Source organism: Salvelinus namaycush, chromosome 23, assembly GCF_016432855.1.
Source record: "Salvelinus namaycush isolate Seneca chromosome 23, SaNama_1.0, whole genome shotgun sequence".
In the NCBI taxonomy this organism is placed as follows: Eukaryota; Metazoa; Chordata; class Actinopteri; order Salmoniformes; family Salmonidae; genus Salvelinus; species Salvelinus namaycush.
This window is the reverse complement of record NC_052329.1, coordinates 2,116,515-2,134,615: the sequence shown is the minus strand read 5'-3', so window position 1 is coordinate 2,134,615 and position 18,101 is coordinate 2,116,515. Positions and strand designations below refer to the sequence as shown.

The 18,101-nt window shown below is 46.1% G+C and overlaps 1 protein-coding gene across 1 annotated transcript in view; it reads left to right on the top strand.

The window, feature by feature from the left end:
* LOC120018909 (transcriptional coactivator YAP1-like) overlaps window positions 1-4,927 on the top strand; it is a 37,369-nt gene extending 32,442 nt beyond the window's left edge. Inside the window, exons 14-15 of the mRNA XM_038962129.1 lie at window positions 3,986-4,098; window positions 4,382-4,927. Coding sequence (XP_038818057.1) covers window positions 3,986-4,098; window positions 4,382-4,617 — 349 coding nt within the window. The 3' untranslated portion in view covers window positions 4,618-4,927. The remainder of the gene's footprint in view (window positions 1-3,985; window positions 4,099-4,381) is intronic.
* The last annotated feature ends 13,174 nt before the right edge of the window (window positions 4,928-18,101 follow it).

Genomic DNA, 18,101 nt, shown 5'->3' with positions numbered 1-18,101 from the left:
GAAAAACACAGCTCAGAATGTTGTAGATATTCTTAACCCGGAAAAACACAGCTCAGAATGTTGTAGATATTCTTAACCCGGAAAAACACAGCTCAGAATGTTGTAGATATTCTTAACCCGGAAAAACACAGCTCAGAATGTTGTAGATATTCTTAACCCGGAAAAACCGGCTCAGAATGTTGTAGATATTCTTAACCCGGAAAAACACAGCTCAGAATGTTGTAGATATTCTTAACCCGGAAAAACACAGCTCAGAATGTTGTAGATATTCTTAACCCGGAAAAACACAGCTCAGAATGTTGTAGATATTCTTAACCCGGAAAAACACAGCTCAGAATGTTGTAGATATTCTTAACCCGGAAAAACACAGCTCAGAATGTTGTAGATATTCTTAACCCGGAAAAACCGGCTCAGAATGTTGTAGATATTCCTAACCCGGAAAAACACAGCTCAGAATGTTGTAGATATTCTTAACCCGGAAAAACACAGCTCAGAATGTTGTAGATATTCTTAACCCGGAAAAACACAGCTCAGAATGTTGTAGATATTCTTAACCCGGAAAAACACAGCTCAGAATGTTGTAGATATTCTTAACCCGGAAAAACCGGCTCAGAATGTTGTAGATATTCCTAACCCGGAAAAACACAGCTCAGAATGTTGTAGATATTCCTAACCCGGAAAAACACAGCTCAGAATGTTGTAGATATTCTTAACCCGGAAAAACCGGCTCAGAATGTTGTAGATATTCTTAACCCGGAAAAACACAGCTCAGAATGTTGTAGATATTCTTAACCCGGAAAAACCGGCTCAGAATGTTGTAGATATTCTTAACCCGGAAAAACACAGCTCAGAATGTTGTAGATATTCTTAACCCGGAAAAACACAGCTCCAGAACATAACATTAGTCATGATCTGTGTCATAGTGTTATTAGTAAGTTGCCGTGGATGACATCATCCCTGTTTGAAGTTTAGAGCGTCATTACTGTAACCTAATGTGACCTGAGCAGGTAGGAAAAACTCTGGGTTTCTGGAGTCTCTGCCTTTCTTACACACACACACACGCACGCACGCACGCACGCACGCGCGCGCGCGCGTGTGTGTGTGTGTGTGTGTGTGTGTGTGTGTGTGTGTGTGTGTGCCTAGTGCTGTGGTGGGGGGAGTTTGAGCCCCCGTGTGAGCTACCTGAGAGGCAGTTGTCTGAACTTAACCCCGTTCACATGGAAGTGACTCATTCAGACCAGGGGGGCTGTGCTGAGAGAGTGAGTCTGCACAGTACCGACATCTGGTGGGCATGATCGGTACTGCAGGACAGGGAGTTTCACAGAGTTTCTAAACCCCATAAACTCAACATGGTGAGACTCGTTGGGCATCAGATTAGCCCAATGGCATGATAATGACATTTCTACTTAATCGTGGATTTCTATTGTAGAAGAAGTTCCTACATATCTTTACACTACATATTAATTATATTATATTACACACGCGCATTGAATTTCCCGTGCAGCTGAACATTTTGTCAAATCCATTTATATAAATGTTTTTTTTTATTATTAAACAATTGCAGATTGTTTAAAGGTACCTTCTGACTGAGCCGACATACGCAGCGTTTAAAGGTACCTTCTGACTGAGCCGACATACGCAGCGTTTAAAGGTACCTTCTGACTGAGCCGACATACGCAGCGTTTAAAGGTACCTTCTGACTGAGCCGACATACACAGCGTTTAAAGGTACCTTCTGACTGAGCCGACATACGCAGCGTTTAAAGGTACCTTCTGACTGAGCCGACATACGCAGCGTTTACAGGTACCTTCTGACTGAGCCGACATACGCAGCGTTTAAAGGTACCTTCTGACTGAGCCGACATACGCAGCGTTTAAAGGTACCTTCTGACTGAGCCGACATACGCAGCGTTTAAAGGTACCTTCTGACTGAGCCGACATACACAGCGTTTACAGGTACCTTCTGACTGAGCCGACATACGCAGCGTTTACAGGTACCTTCTGACTGAGCCGACATACGCAGCGTTTAAAGGTACCTTCTGACTGAGCCGACATACACAGCGTTTACAGGTACCTTCTGACTGAGCCGACATACGCAGCGTTTAAAGGTACCTTCTGACTGAGCCGACATACACAGCGTTTACAGGTACCTTCTGACTGAGCCGACATACGTAGCGTTTAAAGGTACCTTCTGACTGAGCCGACATACACAGCGTTTAAAGGTACCTTCTGACTGAGCCGACATACGCAGCGTTTAAAGGTACCTTCTGACTGAGCCGACATACGCAGCGTTTACAGGTACCTTCTGACTGAGCCGACATACGCAGCGTTTAAAGGTACCTTCTGACTGAGCCGACATACGCAGCGTTTAAAGGTACCTTCTGACTGAGCCGACATACACAGCGTTTAAAGGTACCTTCTGACTGAGCCGACATACGCAGCGTTTAAAGGTACCTTCTGACTGAGCCGACATACACAGCGTTTACAGGTACCTTCTGACTGAGCCGACATACGCAGCGTTTAAAGGTACCTTCTGACTGAGCCGACATACACAGCGTTTACAGGTACCTTCTGACTGAGCCGACATACACAGCGTTTAAAGGTACCTTCTGACTGAGCCGACATACGCAGCGTTTAAAGGTACCTTCTGACTGAGCCGACATACGCAGCGTTTACAGGTACCTTCTGACTGAGCCGACATACGCAGCGTTTACAGGTACCTTCTGACTGAGCCGACATACGCAGCGTTTACAGGTACCTTCTGACTGAGCCGACATACGCAGCGTTTACAGGTACCTTCTGACTGAGCCGACATACGCAGCGTTTAAAGGTACCTTCTGACTGAGCCGACATACACAGCGTTTAAAGGTACCTTCTGACTGAGCCGACATACACAGCGTTTAAAGGTACCTTCTGACTGAGCCGACATACGCAGCGTTTAAAGGTACCTTCTGACTGAGCCGACATACGCAGCGTTTAAAGGTACCTTCTGACTGAGCCGACATACACAGCGTTTACAGGTACCTTCTGACTGAGCCGACATACACAGCGTTTAAAGGTACCTTCTGACTGAGCCGACATACGCAGCGTTTAAAGGTACCTTCTGACTGAGCCGACATACGCAGCGTTTACAGGTACCTTCTGACTGAGCCGACATACGCAGCGTTTACAGGTACCTTCTGACTGAGCCGACATACGCAGCGTTTACAGGTACCTTCTGACTGAGCCGACATACGCAGCGTTTACAGGTACCTTCTGACTGAGCCGACATACGCAGCGTTTAAAGGTACCTTCTGACTGAGCCGACATACACAGCGTTTAAAGGTACCTTCTGACTGAGCCGACATACGCAGCGTTTAAAGGTACCTTCTGACTGAGCCGACATACGCAGCGTTTAAAGGTACCTTCTGACTGAGCCGACATACGCAGCGTTTACAGGTACCTTCTGACTGAGCCGACATACGCAGCGTTTAAAGGTACCTTCTGACTGAGCCGACATACGCAGCGTTTAAAGGTACCTTCTGACTGAGCCGACATACGCAGCGTTTACAGGTACCTTCTGACTGAGCCGACATACACAGCGTTTACAGGTACCTTCTGACTGAGCCGACATACGCAGCGTTTACAGGTACCTTCTGACTGAGCCGACATACGCAGCGTTTACAGGTACCTTCTGACTGAGCCGACATACACAGCGTTTACAGGTACCTTCTGACTGAGCCGACATACGCAGCGTTTACAGGTACCTTCTGACTGAGCCGACATACGCAGCGTTTACAGGTACCTTCTGACTGAGCCGACATACACAGCGTTTACCGTGAATGCGGTCTTCGCTATTGGGTAAACATTGCCTTAAAATTTCAATCACACTGTAACGCTTCATACGGATTGATATGGATTGAATAGAGAAATAGGTTTCATTCATGTCTCCAGATTACATTGTGGAACAATGAAGTTTGACCGTGTCCTGTCTCTTGTGTCCACAGTGGGACCTACCACTCCAGGGACGAGAGCACAGACAGCGGTCTGAGTATGAGCAGCTACAGTGTCCCCCGGACCCCTGACGACTTCCTCAACAGTGTGGACGAGATGGACACTGGTGAGACTAAACAGCACCTTGTTCTACGTAGTCCACTACTGACCAGGACCCTTTAGGGGAAAAGTCTGATGACTCAATCTCTCTCTCTCTTTAACGCTTCTCGTAAAGTCTAGATAACAGGTATATTTTGTCAAGCGATGTTGCGTTACAAATACCTATTTAGTCGAGGTCAATATGGGAAGTTATTGGGGCATAAATTCATTATTATAGGACCTACAAACTGATAACGTTATACGTTCTAACCACGGCATAACACATCCATGTCGTCGCTTGGCATCATTAGGGGACGCCCTGCCGGTCTCCATGGGGACGCAGCCCAGCCGTTTCCCTGACTACCTGGACGCCATCCCGGGGACGGACGTGGACCTGGGCACGCTGGAGAGTGACAACATGGCCATGGAGGGGGAGGAGCTTATGCCTAGTCTCCAGGAAGCCCTTAGCTCCGACATCCTGAACGATATGGAGTCAGTCCTGGCCGCCACAAAGATCGACAAGGAGAGCTTCCTCACATGGTTATAACATGGTTATAACATGGTTATAACACATTTATAGAACAAACTGGACCCTTATACGGTATACAGTGGGGGTTGCCAAACTTTTGTTTTCTCTGTAACCCAACTGAAGTGGGTGTTGTGTCGTGACCCACCAACTGAGGTGGGTGTTGTGTCGTGACCCACCAACTGAGGTGGGTGTTGTGACCAACCATAGGACTTGAACAGTGGAACTACATATTCTGACCTACTGGTATATAGGAGAGAGGAGATGAGAGGAGATGAGATGAGAGGACAGGAGAGGAGAGGAGAGGAGAGGAGAGGAGAGGAGAGGAGAGGAGAGGAGAGGAGAGGAGAGGAGAGGAGAGGAGCCTGGGATGGGATGAGCCTGGGATGGGATGAGCCTGGGATGAGATGAGCCTGGGATGAGATGAGATGAGATGAGATGAGATGAGCCTGGGATGGGATGATGGGTTCCAGAAAGAGAGACATGATATCCTCTCCTCAGTAAGTCTACACTCTGAACTGCTACCTAGTCAAACTACATGATTTGATACAACAAAGACATTTCAACCAACGTATGATATCTGTCGTCGGTCAGCATACACAATGATACTGACGTCTCTTTTCGGCAGTGCTATTCTCTTGTTTCTATGTCTTTATTTTAGTTGTCTGTGTCTTCAAGGCTGGCCCATGAACAGACCATTTATTCAAGGGTCCCCAAATCTTTTCACACGGCTTGACCTGCTGGCCGGCCGGCTGGCACTAGGCAATGCAAGGGGCTTGGCTCTCTCCTTCTCCCCTAACCCCCACTACCCCATACTGTATCTGAGCTGGACAGTCCTCTCCTTCTCCCCTAACCCCCACTACCCCCATACTGTATCTGAGCTGGACAGTCCTCTCCTTCTCCCCTAACCCCCACTACCCCCATACTGTATCTGAGCTGGACAGTCCTCTCCTTCTCCCCTAACCCCCACTACCCCCATACTGTATCTGAGCTGGACAGTCCTCTCCTTCTCCCCTAACCCCCACTACCCCCATACTGTATCTGAGCTAGACAGTCCTCTCCTTCTCCCCTAACCCCCACTACCCCCATACTGTATCTGAGCTGGACAGTCCTCTCCATCTCCCCTAACCCCCACTACCCCCATACTGTATCTGAGCTGGACAGTCCTCTCCTTCTCCCCTAACCCCCACTACCCCCATACTGTATCTGAGCTGGACAGTCCTCTCCTTCTCCCCTAACCCCCACTACCCCCATACTGTATCTGAGCTGGACAGTCCTCTCCTTCTCCCCTAACCCCCACTACCCCCATACTGTATCTGAGCTGGACAGTCCTCTCCATCTCCCCTAACCCCCACTACCCCCATACTGTATCTGAGCTGGACAGTCCTCTCCTTCTCCCCTAACCCCCACTACCCCCATACGGTATCTGAGCTGGACAGTCCTCTCCTTCTCCCCTAACCCCCACTACCCCCATACTGTATCTGAGCTGGACAGTCCTCTCCTTCTCCCCTAACCCCCACTACCCCCATACTGTATCTGAGCTGGACAGTCCTCTCCTTCTCCCCTAACCCCCACTACCCCCATACTGTATCTGAGCTGGACAGTCCTCTCCTTCTCCCCTAACCCCCACTACCCCCATACTGTATCTGAGCTGGACAGTCCTCTCCTTCTCCCCTAACCCCCACTACCCCCATACTGTATCTGAGCTGGACAGTCCTCTCCTTCTCCCCTAACCCCCACTACCCCCATACTGTATCTGAGCTGGACAGTCCTCTCCTTCTCCCCTAACCCCCACTACCCCCATACTGTATCTGAGCTGGACAGTCCTCTCCTTCTCCCCTAACCCCCACTACCCCCATACTGTATCTGAGCTGGACAGTCCTCTCCTTCTCCCCTAACCCCCACTACCCCCATACTGTATCTGAGCTGGACAGTCCTCTCCTTCTCCCCTAACCTCCACTACCCCCATACTGTATCTGAGCTGGACAGTCCTCTCCTTCTCCCCTAACCCCCACTACCCCCATACTGTATCTGAGTTGGACAGTCCTCTCCTTCTCCCTTAACCCCCACTACCCCCATACTGTATCTGAGTTGGACAGTCCTCTCCTTCTCCCCTAACCCCCACTACCCCCATACTGTATCTGAGCTAGACAGTCCTCTCCTTCTCCCCTTCTCCCCTAACCCCCACTACCCTCATACTGTATCTGAGCTGGACAGTCCTCTCCTTCTCCCCTAACCCCCACTACCCCCATACTGTATCTGAGCTGGACAGTCCTCTCCTTCTCCCCTAACCCCCACTACCCCCATACTGTATCTGAGCTGGACAGTCCTCTCCTTCTCCCCTAACCCCCACTACCCCCATACTGTATCTGAGCTGGACAGTCCTCTCCTTCTCCCCTAACCCCCACTACCCCCATACTGTATCTGAGCTGGACAGTCCTCTCCTTCTCCCCTAACCCCCACTACCCCCATACTGTATCTGAGCTGGACAGTCCTCTCCTTCTCCCCTAACCCCCACTACCCCCATACTGTATCTGAGCTGGACAGTCCTCTCCTTCTCCCCTAACCCCCACTACCCCCATACTGTATCTGAGCTGGACAGTCCTCTCCTTCTCCCCTAACCCCCACTACCCCCATACTGTATCTGAGCTGGACAGTCCTCTCCTTCTCCCCTAACCCCCACTACCCCCATACTGTATCTGAGCTGGACAGTCCTCTCCTTCTCCCCTAACCCCCACTACCCCCATACTGTATCTGAGCTGGACAGTCCTCTCCTTCTCCCCTAACCCCCACTACCCCCATACTGTATCTGAGCTGGACAGTCCTCTCCTTCTCCCCTAACCCCCACTACCCCCATACTGTATCTGAGCTGGACAGTCCTCTCCTTCTCCCCTAACCCCCACTACCCCCATACTGTATCTGAGCTGGACAGTCCTCTCCTTCTCCCCTAACCTCCACTACCCCCATACTGTATCTGAGCTGGACAGTCCTCTCCTTCTCCCCTAACCCCCACTACCCCCATACTGTATCTGAGCTGGACAGTCCTCTCCTTCTCCCCTAACCCCCACTACCCCCATACTGTATCTGAGCTGGACAGTCCTCTCCTTCTCCCCTAACCCCCACTACCCCCATACTGTATCTGAGCTGGACAGTCCTCTCCTTCTCCCCTAACCCCCACTACCCCCATACTGTATCTGAGTTGGACAGTCCTCTCCTTCTCCCCTAACCCCCACTACCCCCATACTGTATCTGAGCTGGACAGTCCTCTCCTTCTCCCCTAACCCCCACTACCCCCATACTGTATCTGAGCTGGACAGTCCTCTCCTTCTCTCCTTCTCCCCTAACCCCCACTACCCTCATACTGTATCTGAGCTGGACAGCTTCCAGAGATCTGGCTGATGGACAAAACTAGTACTCTGCATACATACAGACTGACGGACGGACGGAGACAGAAAGACAGAGACTGATGGACGGACGGTAAGACAGGACATCCACAACCAGCTGTGACCACCCCGGAGCTTCTTGTTCTGGTGCCTCTACAGCAAAATGTCAAAATCAAGCATTTTGACCTGCAAATCACAACACAACTCTGGAGGGACTGTCTAGTCCACAACACAACTCTGGAGGGACTGTCTAGTCCACAACACAACTCTGGAGGGACTGTCTAGTCCACAACACAACTCTGGAGGGACTGTCTAGTCCACAACACAACTCTGGAGGGACTGTCTAGTCCACAACACAACTCTGGAGGGACTGTCTAGTCCACAACACAACTCTGGAGGGACTGTCTAGTCCACAACACAACTCTGGAGGGACTGTCTAGTCCACAACACAACTCTGGAGGGACTGTCTAGTCCACAACACAACTCTGGAGGGACTGACTAGTCCACAACACAACTCTGGAGGGACTGTCTAGTCCACAACACAACTCTGGAGGGACTGTCTAGTCCACAACACAACTCTGGAGGGACTGTCTAGTCCACAACACAACTCTGGAGGGACTGTCTAGTCCACAACACAACTCTGGAGGGTCTGTCTAGTCCACAACACAACTCTGGAGGGACTGTCTAGTCCACAACACAACTCTGGAGGTACTGTCTAGTCCACAACACAACTCTGGAGGTACTGTCTAGTCCACAACACAACTCTGGAGGTACTGTCTAGTCCACAACACAACTCTGGAGGGACTGTCTAGTCCACAACACAGTGAGAAGCAGCAGCAGCTCAATCTTCTTAGCTGTCTGGAACGACTCCTGCTTCCTGCTTCCTGTTTCCTGTTTCCTGCTTCCTGCCATCTTATTAAAAGTGTCTTTGGAAAATGTGTGAACATCATATACTCCTGCTTCCTGGCCTTTTTTTATTCATTTATTCTTATGTCTTTTACATTTTTATAGTTTTAATATGTTGTTTTTAATGATGAGCCTGGGAAAACCAAAAATGATGTATCGGAAGTTGGGGGAAGAACTACTGATTTTGGAAGGTTAGGTTAAGTTAGGTTAAGGTAGGTTAGGTTAAGTTAGGTTAAGGTAGGATAGGTTAAGTTCGGTTAAGTTAGGTTAGGTTAAATTAGGTTAAGTTAGGTTAGGCTAAGTTCGGTTAAGTTAGGTTAGGTTAAATTAGGTTAAGTTAGGTTATCTTAGGTTAGGTTTATATTAGGTTAAGTTAGGTTAGGTTAAGTTAGGTTAGGTTAGGTTTATATTAGGTTAGGTTAAGTTATGTTAAGTTATGTTAAGTTATGTTAAGTTAGGTTAAGTTAGGTTAGGTTAAGTTAGGTTAAGTTAGGTTAAGTTAGGTTAAGTTAGGTTAAGTTCGGTTAAGTTTGGTTAAGTTAGGTTAGGTTTATATTAAGTTAGGTTAAGTTTGGTTAAGTTAGGTTAAGTTAGGTTAGGTTTATATTAAGTTAGGTTAAGTTAGGTTAAGTTAGGTTAGGTTTATATTAAGTTAGGTTAAGTTTGGTTAAGTTTGGTTAAGTTAGGTTAAGTTAGGTTAGGTTTATATTAAGTTAGGTTAAGTTAGGTTAGGTTAAGTTAGGTTAAGTTAGGTTAGGTTTATATTAGGTTAAGTTAGGTTAAGTTAGGTTTATATTAGGTTAGGTTAAGTTAAGTTAGGTTAAGTTAGGTTAAGTTAAGTCAGGTTAGGTTAAGTTAGGTTAAGTTAGGTTAGGGCTACATTCCAAATGGCACTTATTCCCTAAATAGTGCACTACTTTTGACCAGAGCTCTGTAGCCACTGGTCAAAATGAATGTACTATATAGGGAATAGGGTGCCATTTGGGACACGGCCTAGGTTATACAAGATGGAGTCTCAGTTAGGACTGTGTGGTGGTGATGGGGGATGGGCTGTTGCCTGGAGCCTGGGTACCTTGTATACTATACCATACTGCTGCTTGGCTGTGCCAGCATGTCTAGAGGTTAAACCTTTCATTGTCAAATCAAGTGCCTTCAGTTGTATTGTTTTGAGTGAATAAGAGGGAAAAAACAAAGGAACGCCAAGTTTTCTGTATTGTAGTGTATTGTAGTGTATTGTAGTGTAGTGTATTGTAGTGTATTATATTGTGTATCGTGACGTCAAGCAATAATGATGTATCGTAGAAATTGTATTATTGACGAACAAACCACACTTTCCTCTACTTACCCTAATGTTTAATAATCAAAAGTATATTTCTGTTGTTAAAGGTTTTATAAAAACGTGTTATTATGGTGGAACTTTCTTTTAAATCCTTCTTTATTTTTCAGTCTTATTCAAGCCTGATTGTTGCTTTGTTTTATCTTTTAATAATCTTCTATGTTTCTTCGGTTATTACATGATGTATTATAGATCAAACAGATCCTTGGTTTGTTGTGGATCGATATGTTTCATCACTAACTGACGTGACGTCTTTACAAACAGACAGATTCCGGTGTTGTCTCTCGCCAGGTTAGGATTTTTAACTGGCCAATTTTGTAATGATTTGATCAATATTGGTGTAATTGTATCCTTATCGATCACACGCTCTGCTTTCATTCTTTCACTATTACGTTAAGATATTCCTAATCAATATCCCCCCCCCCCCAAAAAAATGAAAACAAAAGACCCTTTGTATCAATAAGGGCTTGTTTGATATAACTGCATCCTGAATGGCCTATTCCCTACACAGTGCACTACTATATATAGGGAATAGGGTCCATTTTAGGAGCCGGCCATTGTCTCCCTGTCTGAAAGGCAGTCTACGGATGTCCCTTACTGCCCTGTTGTAGACCTGCTGTGCTGCTTGAAACAAGATGGTGGTTAGGACCTGTTTTATCTGGTTAGAAGAGCATGTGATGATGGTTAGAGAGGTAAGGTTAGAGGTTACAGCCGGGGTATGATTTAAATCAATGTTAAACGTGAGTTACAGTATGTGGGCTTTAGTTGGTGTACAGGTAGAAGTTCTCCTTATGAAAAAACAACCAGCTATGGTTTTACAGTCAGGAATTGTTGTGATGTGACAGATTCCAAAGAGTTATTTTATTTTATTTTTTTCTAGTGATTCTTCTTTCAACTGATACTGAATCTAATTTCACGGGCGGAAAAAAACCCACAAAAAAGATTTGTTATTATCAACCTCTGTCCATCTGTCTAACTATATACACATGTACGTACGTATAAGCTAATGAGAATTTGTCAGTTAGGTAGGGTTTCAAGGTAACAGAGGTGTCTAGACGGTCATTTTGATTAACTAAACTGAGGATTCTAGAAGTTCTAGAATAGAACAGACAAGTACGTGATTCTTCCGGAGTTATTTCTGTCACGTGTTTGACATTCTGACAACACTACAGCAACATTGGTGGTTCACTACAGTGACTTATCTTGTTAAAGTTGGTGGTTGAATAAATAATGTATTTGTCACATAAGTGTGTCTTATTTTTTCTTAGCTAGTTTTGGAAAGACTATTAGTTATCTGTTGACTGTTTGCGTAGTACTAATCACTCACGTTTTTAAGGATTGGTATTTAGGTATTGTCTAAATGCACACGTCAAAAATGAATGTATATTCAGTAACGATGATCGCTAAATCTTTTCAGAGATAATATGTACATGTATTGTAGAAAGAAATTCTGTTCCATATGTCTCCCTTTCTGTAATACTTTAGAATTGGCCTGGAATAAAGTATATACTGCAGTAATAATGTATATACTGTAGTACTAAAGTATATACTGTAGTACTGAAGTATATACGGTAGTACTAAAGTATATACGGTAGTACTAAAGTATATACGGTAGTACTAAAGTATATACGGTAGTACTAAAGTATATACGGTAGTACTAAAGTATATACGGTAGTACTAAAGTATATACGGTAGTACTAAAGTATATACGGTAGTACTAAAGTATATACTGTAGTACTAAAGTATATACTGTAGTACTAAAGTATATACTGTAGTACTAAAGTATATAATGTAGTACTAAAGTATATACTGTAGTACTAAAGTATATACTGTAGTACTAAAGTATATACTGTAGTACTAAAGTATATACTGTAGTACTAAAGTATATACTGTAGTATTAAAGTATATACTGTAGTACTAAAGTATATACTGTAGTACTAAAGTATATACTGTAGTATTAAAGTATATGCTGTAGTACTAAAGTATATGCTGTAGTAACGGAGTATATACTGTAGTAACGGAGTATATACTGTAGTATTAATGTATATACTGTAGTAATAATGTATATACTGTAGTAATAATGTATATACTGTAGTAATACTGTAGTAATGATGTATATACTGTAGTAATAAAGTATATACTGTAGTAATAAAGTATATACTGTAGTACTAAAGTATATACTGTAGTACTAAAGTATATAATGTAGTACTAAAGTATATACTGTAGTACTAAAGTATATACTGTAGTACTAAAGTATATACTGTAGTACTAAAGTATATACTGTAGTACTAAAGTATATACTGTAGTATTAAAGTATATACTGTAGTACTAAAGTATATACTGTAGTACTAAAGTATATACTGTAGTAACGAAGTATATACTGTAGTAATAATGTATATACTGTAGTAATAATGTATATACTGTAGTAATGTGTCTTGTGGTGTTTTCCTTCCTATAATCAGATATAGGTTTTTATTTTTCTCACTCTGTCACACACACTAAAATTGATTTCCATTCAAAATCCTATTTTCCCTAACCCCTAAACCTAAACCGTGGCCTAACTCTAAACCTAATCCAACTCCTATCCCTAACTTCTAACCCAACTCCTACCCCTAACTCAACTCCTCCCCCTAACTCCTCCCCCTAACTCCTACCCCTAACTCCTCCCCCTAACTCCTACCCCTAACTCCTAACCCATCTCTTCCCCCTAACTCCTAACCCAACTCCTCCCCCTAACTCCTAACCCAACTCTTCCCCCTAACTCCTAACCCAACTCCTAACCCAACTCCTCCCCCTAACTCCTAACCCAACTCCTCCCCCTAACTCCTAACCCAACTCCTCCCCCTAACTCCTAACCCATCTCCTCCCCCTAACTCCTAACCCTAACTCCTACCTCTAACTCCTAACCCTTTAACCTAACCCCTTAGCCTAAAATAGCCCCCAAGCTAAAAGATAACGAATATAATATCTATTGTTTACAGGAAACTCATTCAACTATTTTAGGTTTAAGTCGTGTGAAAAAAAGGACTTGGGGGGCGAAATCTACTTCTCCCATGGGCAAAAATAAACAGAAAAAAGTGATGAAGATTAATTAACAATAATTTTGATCCAAATGTCCAAATTGTCCAACCAGATCCTCAAGGTAGATGGGTTCTTTTAAATATGTTATTGGACAATAAAGAGATATGGCTCATTAACATATACGGCCCAAATAATGATGATCCACGCTTATTTGAAAATATAAATATAATAATTTAATTTATCAACCCTGCAACACTAGACTCTATTATTATGGTGGGAAATTATAATACTGTTTTAAAATAACTCTATGGACCGTAAAGGAAATCACACTACAAACTATCACCCTCATGCTGTAACGGCTTTCTTCCAGGGGTGAAGGAGAGGACCAAAGTGCAGCGCGGCTAGTGTTCAACATGTTTAATTAAAGAACAAGTGAAACACTACAAACAACATACAAAATAACAAATGTGAAAAAACCGAGACAGACCTATCTGGTGCAGACAAAACACAGAGACAGGAAACAACCACCCACAATCCCCAACACAAAACAAGCCACCTATATATGATTCTCAATCAGGGACAACGATTGACAGCTGTCTCTGATTGAGAACCATATTAGGCTGAACACAGAAACAGACGAACTAGACACACAACATAGAATTTCCACCCAGCTCACGTCCTGACCAACACTAAACAAGCAAAACACATAAGAACTCTGGTCAGGACGTTACAGTACCCCCCCCCCCCCCTGAGGTGCGGACTCCGAACGCACCCCTAAAACTCAAGGGGAGGGTCTGGGTGGGCATCTGTCCGCGGTGGCGGCTCCGGCGGTGGACGAGGACACCACTCCACCACTGTCTTTGTCCCCCTCCTTAGCGTCCTTTGAGTGGCGACCCTCGCCCACGACCTTGGCCTAAGAATCCTCCCCAAGGCCCCCACATGATTTAGGAGGTAGCTCAGGACAGAGAGGTAGCTCAGGACAGAGAGGTAGCTCAGGACAGAGAGGTAGCTCAGGACAGAGAGGTAGCTCAGGACGAATGGCAGCTCCGGACTGAGTGGCAGCTCCGGACTGAGTGGCAGCTCCGGACTGAGTGGCAGCTCCGGACTGAGTGGCAGCTCCGGACTGAGTGGCAGCTCATGACTGGAGGGCAGCTCATGACTGGAGGGCAGCTCATGACTGGAGGGCAGCTCATGACTGGAAGGCAGCTCATGACTGGAGGGCAGCTCATGACTGGAGGGCAGCTCATGACTGTAGGGCAGCTCATGACTGGAAGGCCGCTCATGACTGTAGGGCAGATCATGACTGTAGGGCAGCTCATGACTGTAGGGCAGCTCATGACTGTAGGGCAGCTCATGACTGGAAGGCAGCTCATGACTGGAGGGCAGCTCATGACTGAAGGGCAGCTCTGGCAGCTCCTGACTGGCTGGCGGCTCCTGACTGGCTGGCGGCTCTGGCAGCTCCTGACTGGCTGGCGGCTCTGGCAGCTCCTGACTGGCTGGCGGCTCTGGCAGCTCCTGACTGGCTGGCGGCTCTGGCAGCTCCTGACTGGCTGGCGGCTCTGGCAGCTCCTGACTGACGGACGGCTCTAGCGGCTCCTGACTGACGGACGGCTCTAATGGCTCGGGACAGACGGGCGGCTCTAATGGCTCGTGGCAGACGGATGGCTCAGATGGCGCTGGGCAGACAGATGGCTCAGACGGCGCTGGGCAGACGGATGGCTCAGACGGCGCTGGGCAGACGGATGGCTCAGACGGCGCTGGGCAGACGGATGGCTCAGACGGCGCTGGGCAGACAGATGGCTCAGACGGCGCTGGGCAGACAGATGGCTCAGACGGCGCTGGGCAGACAGATGGCTCAGACAGCGCTGGGCAGACGGATGGCTCAGACGGCGCTGGGCAGACAGATGGCTCAGACGGCGCTGAGCAGACGAACAGTGCAGGCGGCGTTGGGCAGACGGCCGACTCTGACCTGCTGAGGCGCACAGTAGGCCTGGTGCGTGGTGCCGGAACTGGTGGTACCGGACTGGAGACACGCACCTCAAGGCTAGTGCGGGGAGCAGGAACAGGGCACACTGAATTCTCAAAGCGCACTATAGGCCTGGTGCGTGGTACCGGCACTGGTGGTACCGGGCTGAGGGCACGCACCTCAGGGCGAGTGCGGGGAGAAGGAACAGTGCGTACAGGGCTCTGGAGACGCACAGGAGGCTTGATGCGTGGTGCCGGAACTGGAGGTACTGGGCTGGAGACACGCACCATAGGGAGAGTGCGTGGAGGAGGAACAGGGCTCTGGAGACGCACAGGAGGCTTGGTGCGTGGTGCCGGAACTGGTGGTACCGGGCTGAAGACACGCACCATAGGGCTAGTGCGTGGAGGAGGAACAGGGCTCTGGAGACGCACAGGAAGCCTGGTGCGTGGTGTAGGCACTGATGGTACTGGGCTGGGGCGGGAAGGTGGCGCCGGATATACCGGACCGTGCAGGCGTACTGGCTCCCTTGAGCACTGAGCCTGCCCAACCTTACCTGGTTGTATGCTCCCCGTAGCCCGTCCAGTGCGGGGAGGTGGAATAACCCGCACTGGGCTGTGTTGGCGAACCGGGGACACCATGCGTAAGGCTGGTGCCATGTACACCGGCCCGAGGAGACGTACTGGAGGCCAGATATGTAGAGCCGGCTTCATGGCACTTGGCTCAATGCTCAATCTAGCCCGGCCAGTGCGGGGAGGTGGAATAACCCGCACCGGGCTATGCACCCGTACAGGAGACACCGTGCGCTCTTCCGCATAACACGGTGTCTGCCCGTACTCCCGCTCTCCACGGTAATCACACACCTCAGGGCGAGTACCGTGTATACTACGCCAAACCAACATCTCTCTCTCTTCGCTCTCCCCCAATATCACCAACAACTCATCAAATGTCTCATAATCTCCCATCCTTTCACTTTCCTCCAATCTGTCCAATTACTCCTCCACATTCTCCGACTCGTACCTCAATTTAGCCCACTGCTCCTTCTGGTAAGCACGGGGAACTGGCTCAAATCTCCCACTTGACCCAGCCATACTCCCCGTGTGCCCCTCCCAAGAAATTTTTGGGGGAGCCTCTGGGGCTTCCAGCCACTCTGCCTTGCTAGCTCCCGCTGCTGCTGCTGCTGCCGCTGTTGCCTGTTGCCACGCTGCTTGGTCCGAGTTTGGTGGGTGGTTCTGTAACGGCTTTCTTCCAGGGGTGAAGGAGAGGACCAAAGTGCAGCGCGGCTAGTGTTCAACATGTTTAATTAAAGAACAAGTGAAACACTACAAACAACATACAAAATAACAAATGTGAAAAAACCGAGACAGACCTATCTGGTGCAGACAAAACACAGAGACAGGAAACAACCACCCACAATCCCCAACACAAAACAAGCCACCTATATATGATTCTCAATCAGGGACAACGATTGACAGCTGTCTCTGATTGAGAACCATATTAGGCTGAACACAGAAACAGACGAACTAGACACACAACATAGAATTTCCACCCAGCTCACGTCCTGACCAACACTAAACAAGCAAAACACATAAGAACTCTGGTCAGGACGTTACACATGCACTTAAAGAAGTCACGAATATCATGGATATAGTGGATATATGGAGGCTTAAATATCCTGACCTAGTGAGATATACATGGAGGTTTAATATCCTGACCTAGTGAGATATACATGGAGGAGGTTTAATACCCTGACCTAGTGAGATATACATGGAGGTTTAATATCCTGACCTAGTGAGATATATAAATTATATATTATATATATAAATTACAGAGGAGAAACTTCTTGATGCAATTAAAGCCTTTAAGTCCGGGAAACCTCCAGGGCTGGATGGCATACCAGTAGAGGTATACCAAACCTTTGTTGATATACTCAGAGGACCATTATTGGCATGTTTTAACCACTCCTATAAAAGTTGTAGATTACCGGATGCTCAACGAGAAGGTCTGATTTAATTATAACTGAAACAGGATACCAGATGGTAAATATAAAGATCCAGTCCGTTTAAAAAAAAATGGAGGCCCTTACACTTCGGTGTTGTGACGAAAGAAATTCCAGCAAAATGCATAGTGCGTAAAATTCAAAAGGTATTGTCAGATATTATTCATCTTAATCAGACAGGTTTTTTACATGGACGATACATTGGAAATAATATAAGACATGTACTGGAAACAATAGAACACTATGAAATATCGAGGACTGGTATTAATAGCTGACTTTGAACAGGCCTTTGATAAAGTACGACTGGAATTGATAGATAAATGCCTGGACTATTTTACTTTTGGAGAATCTCTTATAAAATGGGTTAAAGTTATGTATAGTAACACTAGGTGTAAAATAGTAAATAATGGCTACATTTCAGAACGTATTAAACTGTCAAGAGGAGTAAAAACAAGGTTATCCACTATCAGCATATCTATTTATTATGGCCATCGAAATGTTAGCTATTAAAATCAGGTCCGACAATAATATCAAGGGACTAGAAATCCAGGGTTTAAAAGCAAAGATGTCATTGTACGCTGACGATTCAGCCTCTCTAACCTCTCTGGATTAAAACCAAATTATGATAAGTGTATAATACAACTTTTACATTACCGTGTAGTTTACCAATAAAATGGTCTGACGGTGAATTCGACATACTCTGTATTAATTTCCCCAAATAAAGAAATTATCTCACTACAATACATTTAAATAGAAAGTTAGCTAAAATAGATAAGATCTTGCTACCAATGGAAAAATGTGTCACAAAATGTGTCACATCCCAGTTTTCATATTTGCCTACACCTAACAACTTGTTTTTTAAAATTATATGATTAAAACACATTCCATTTTATTTGT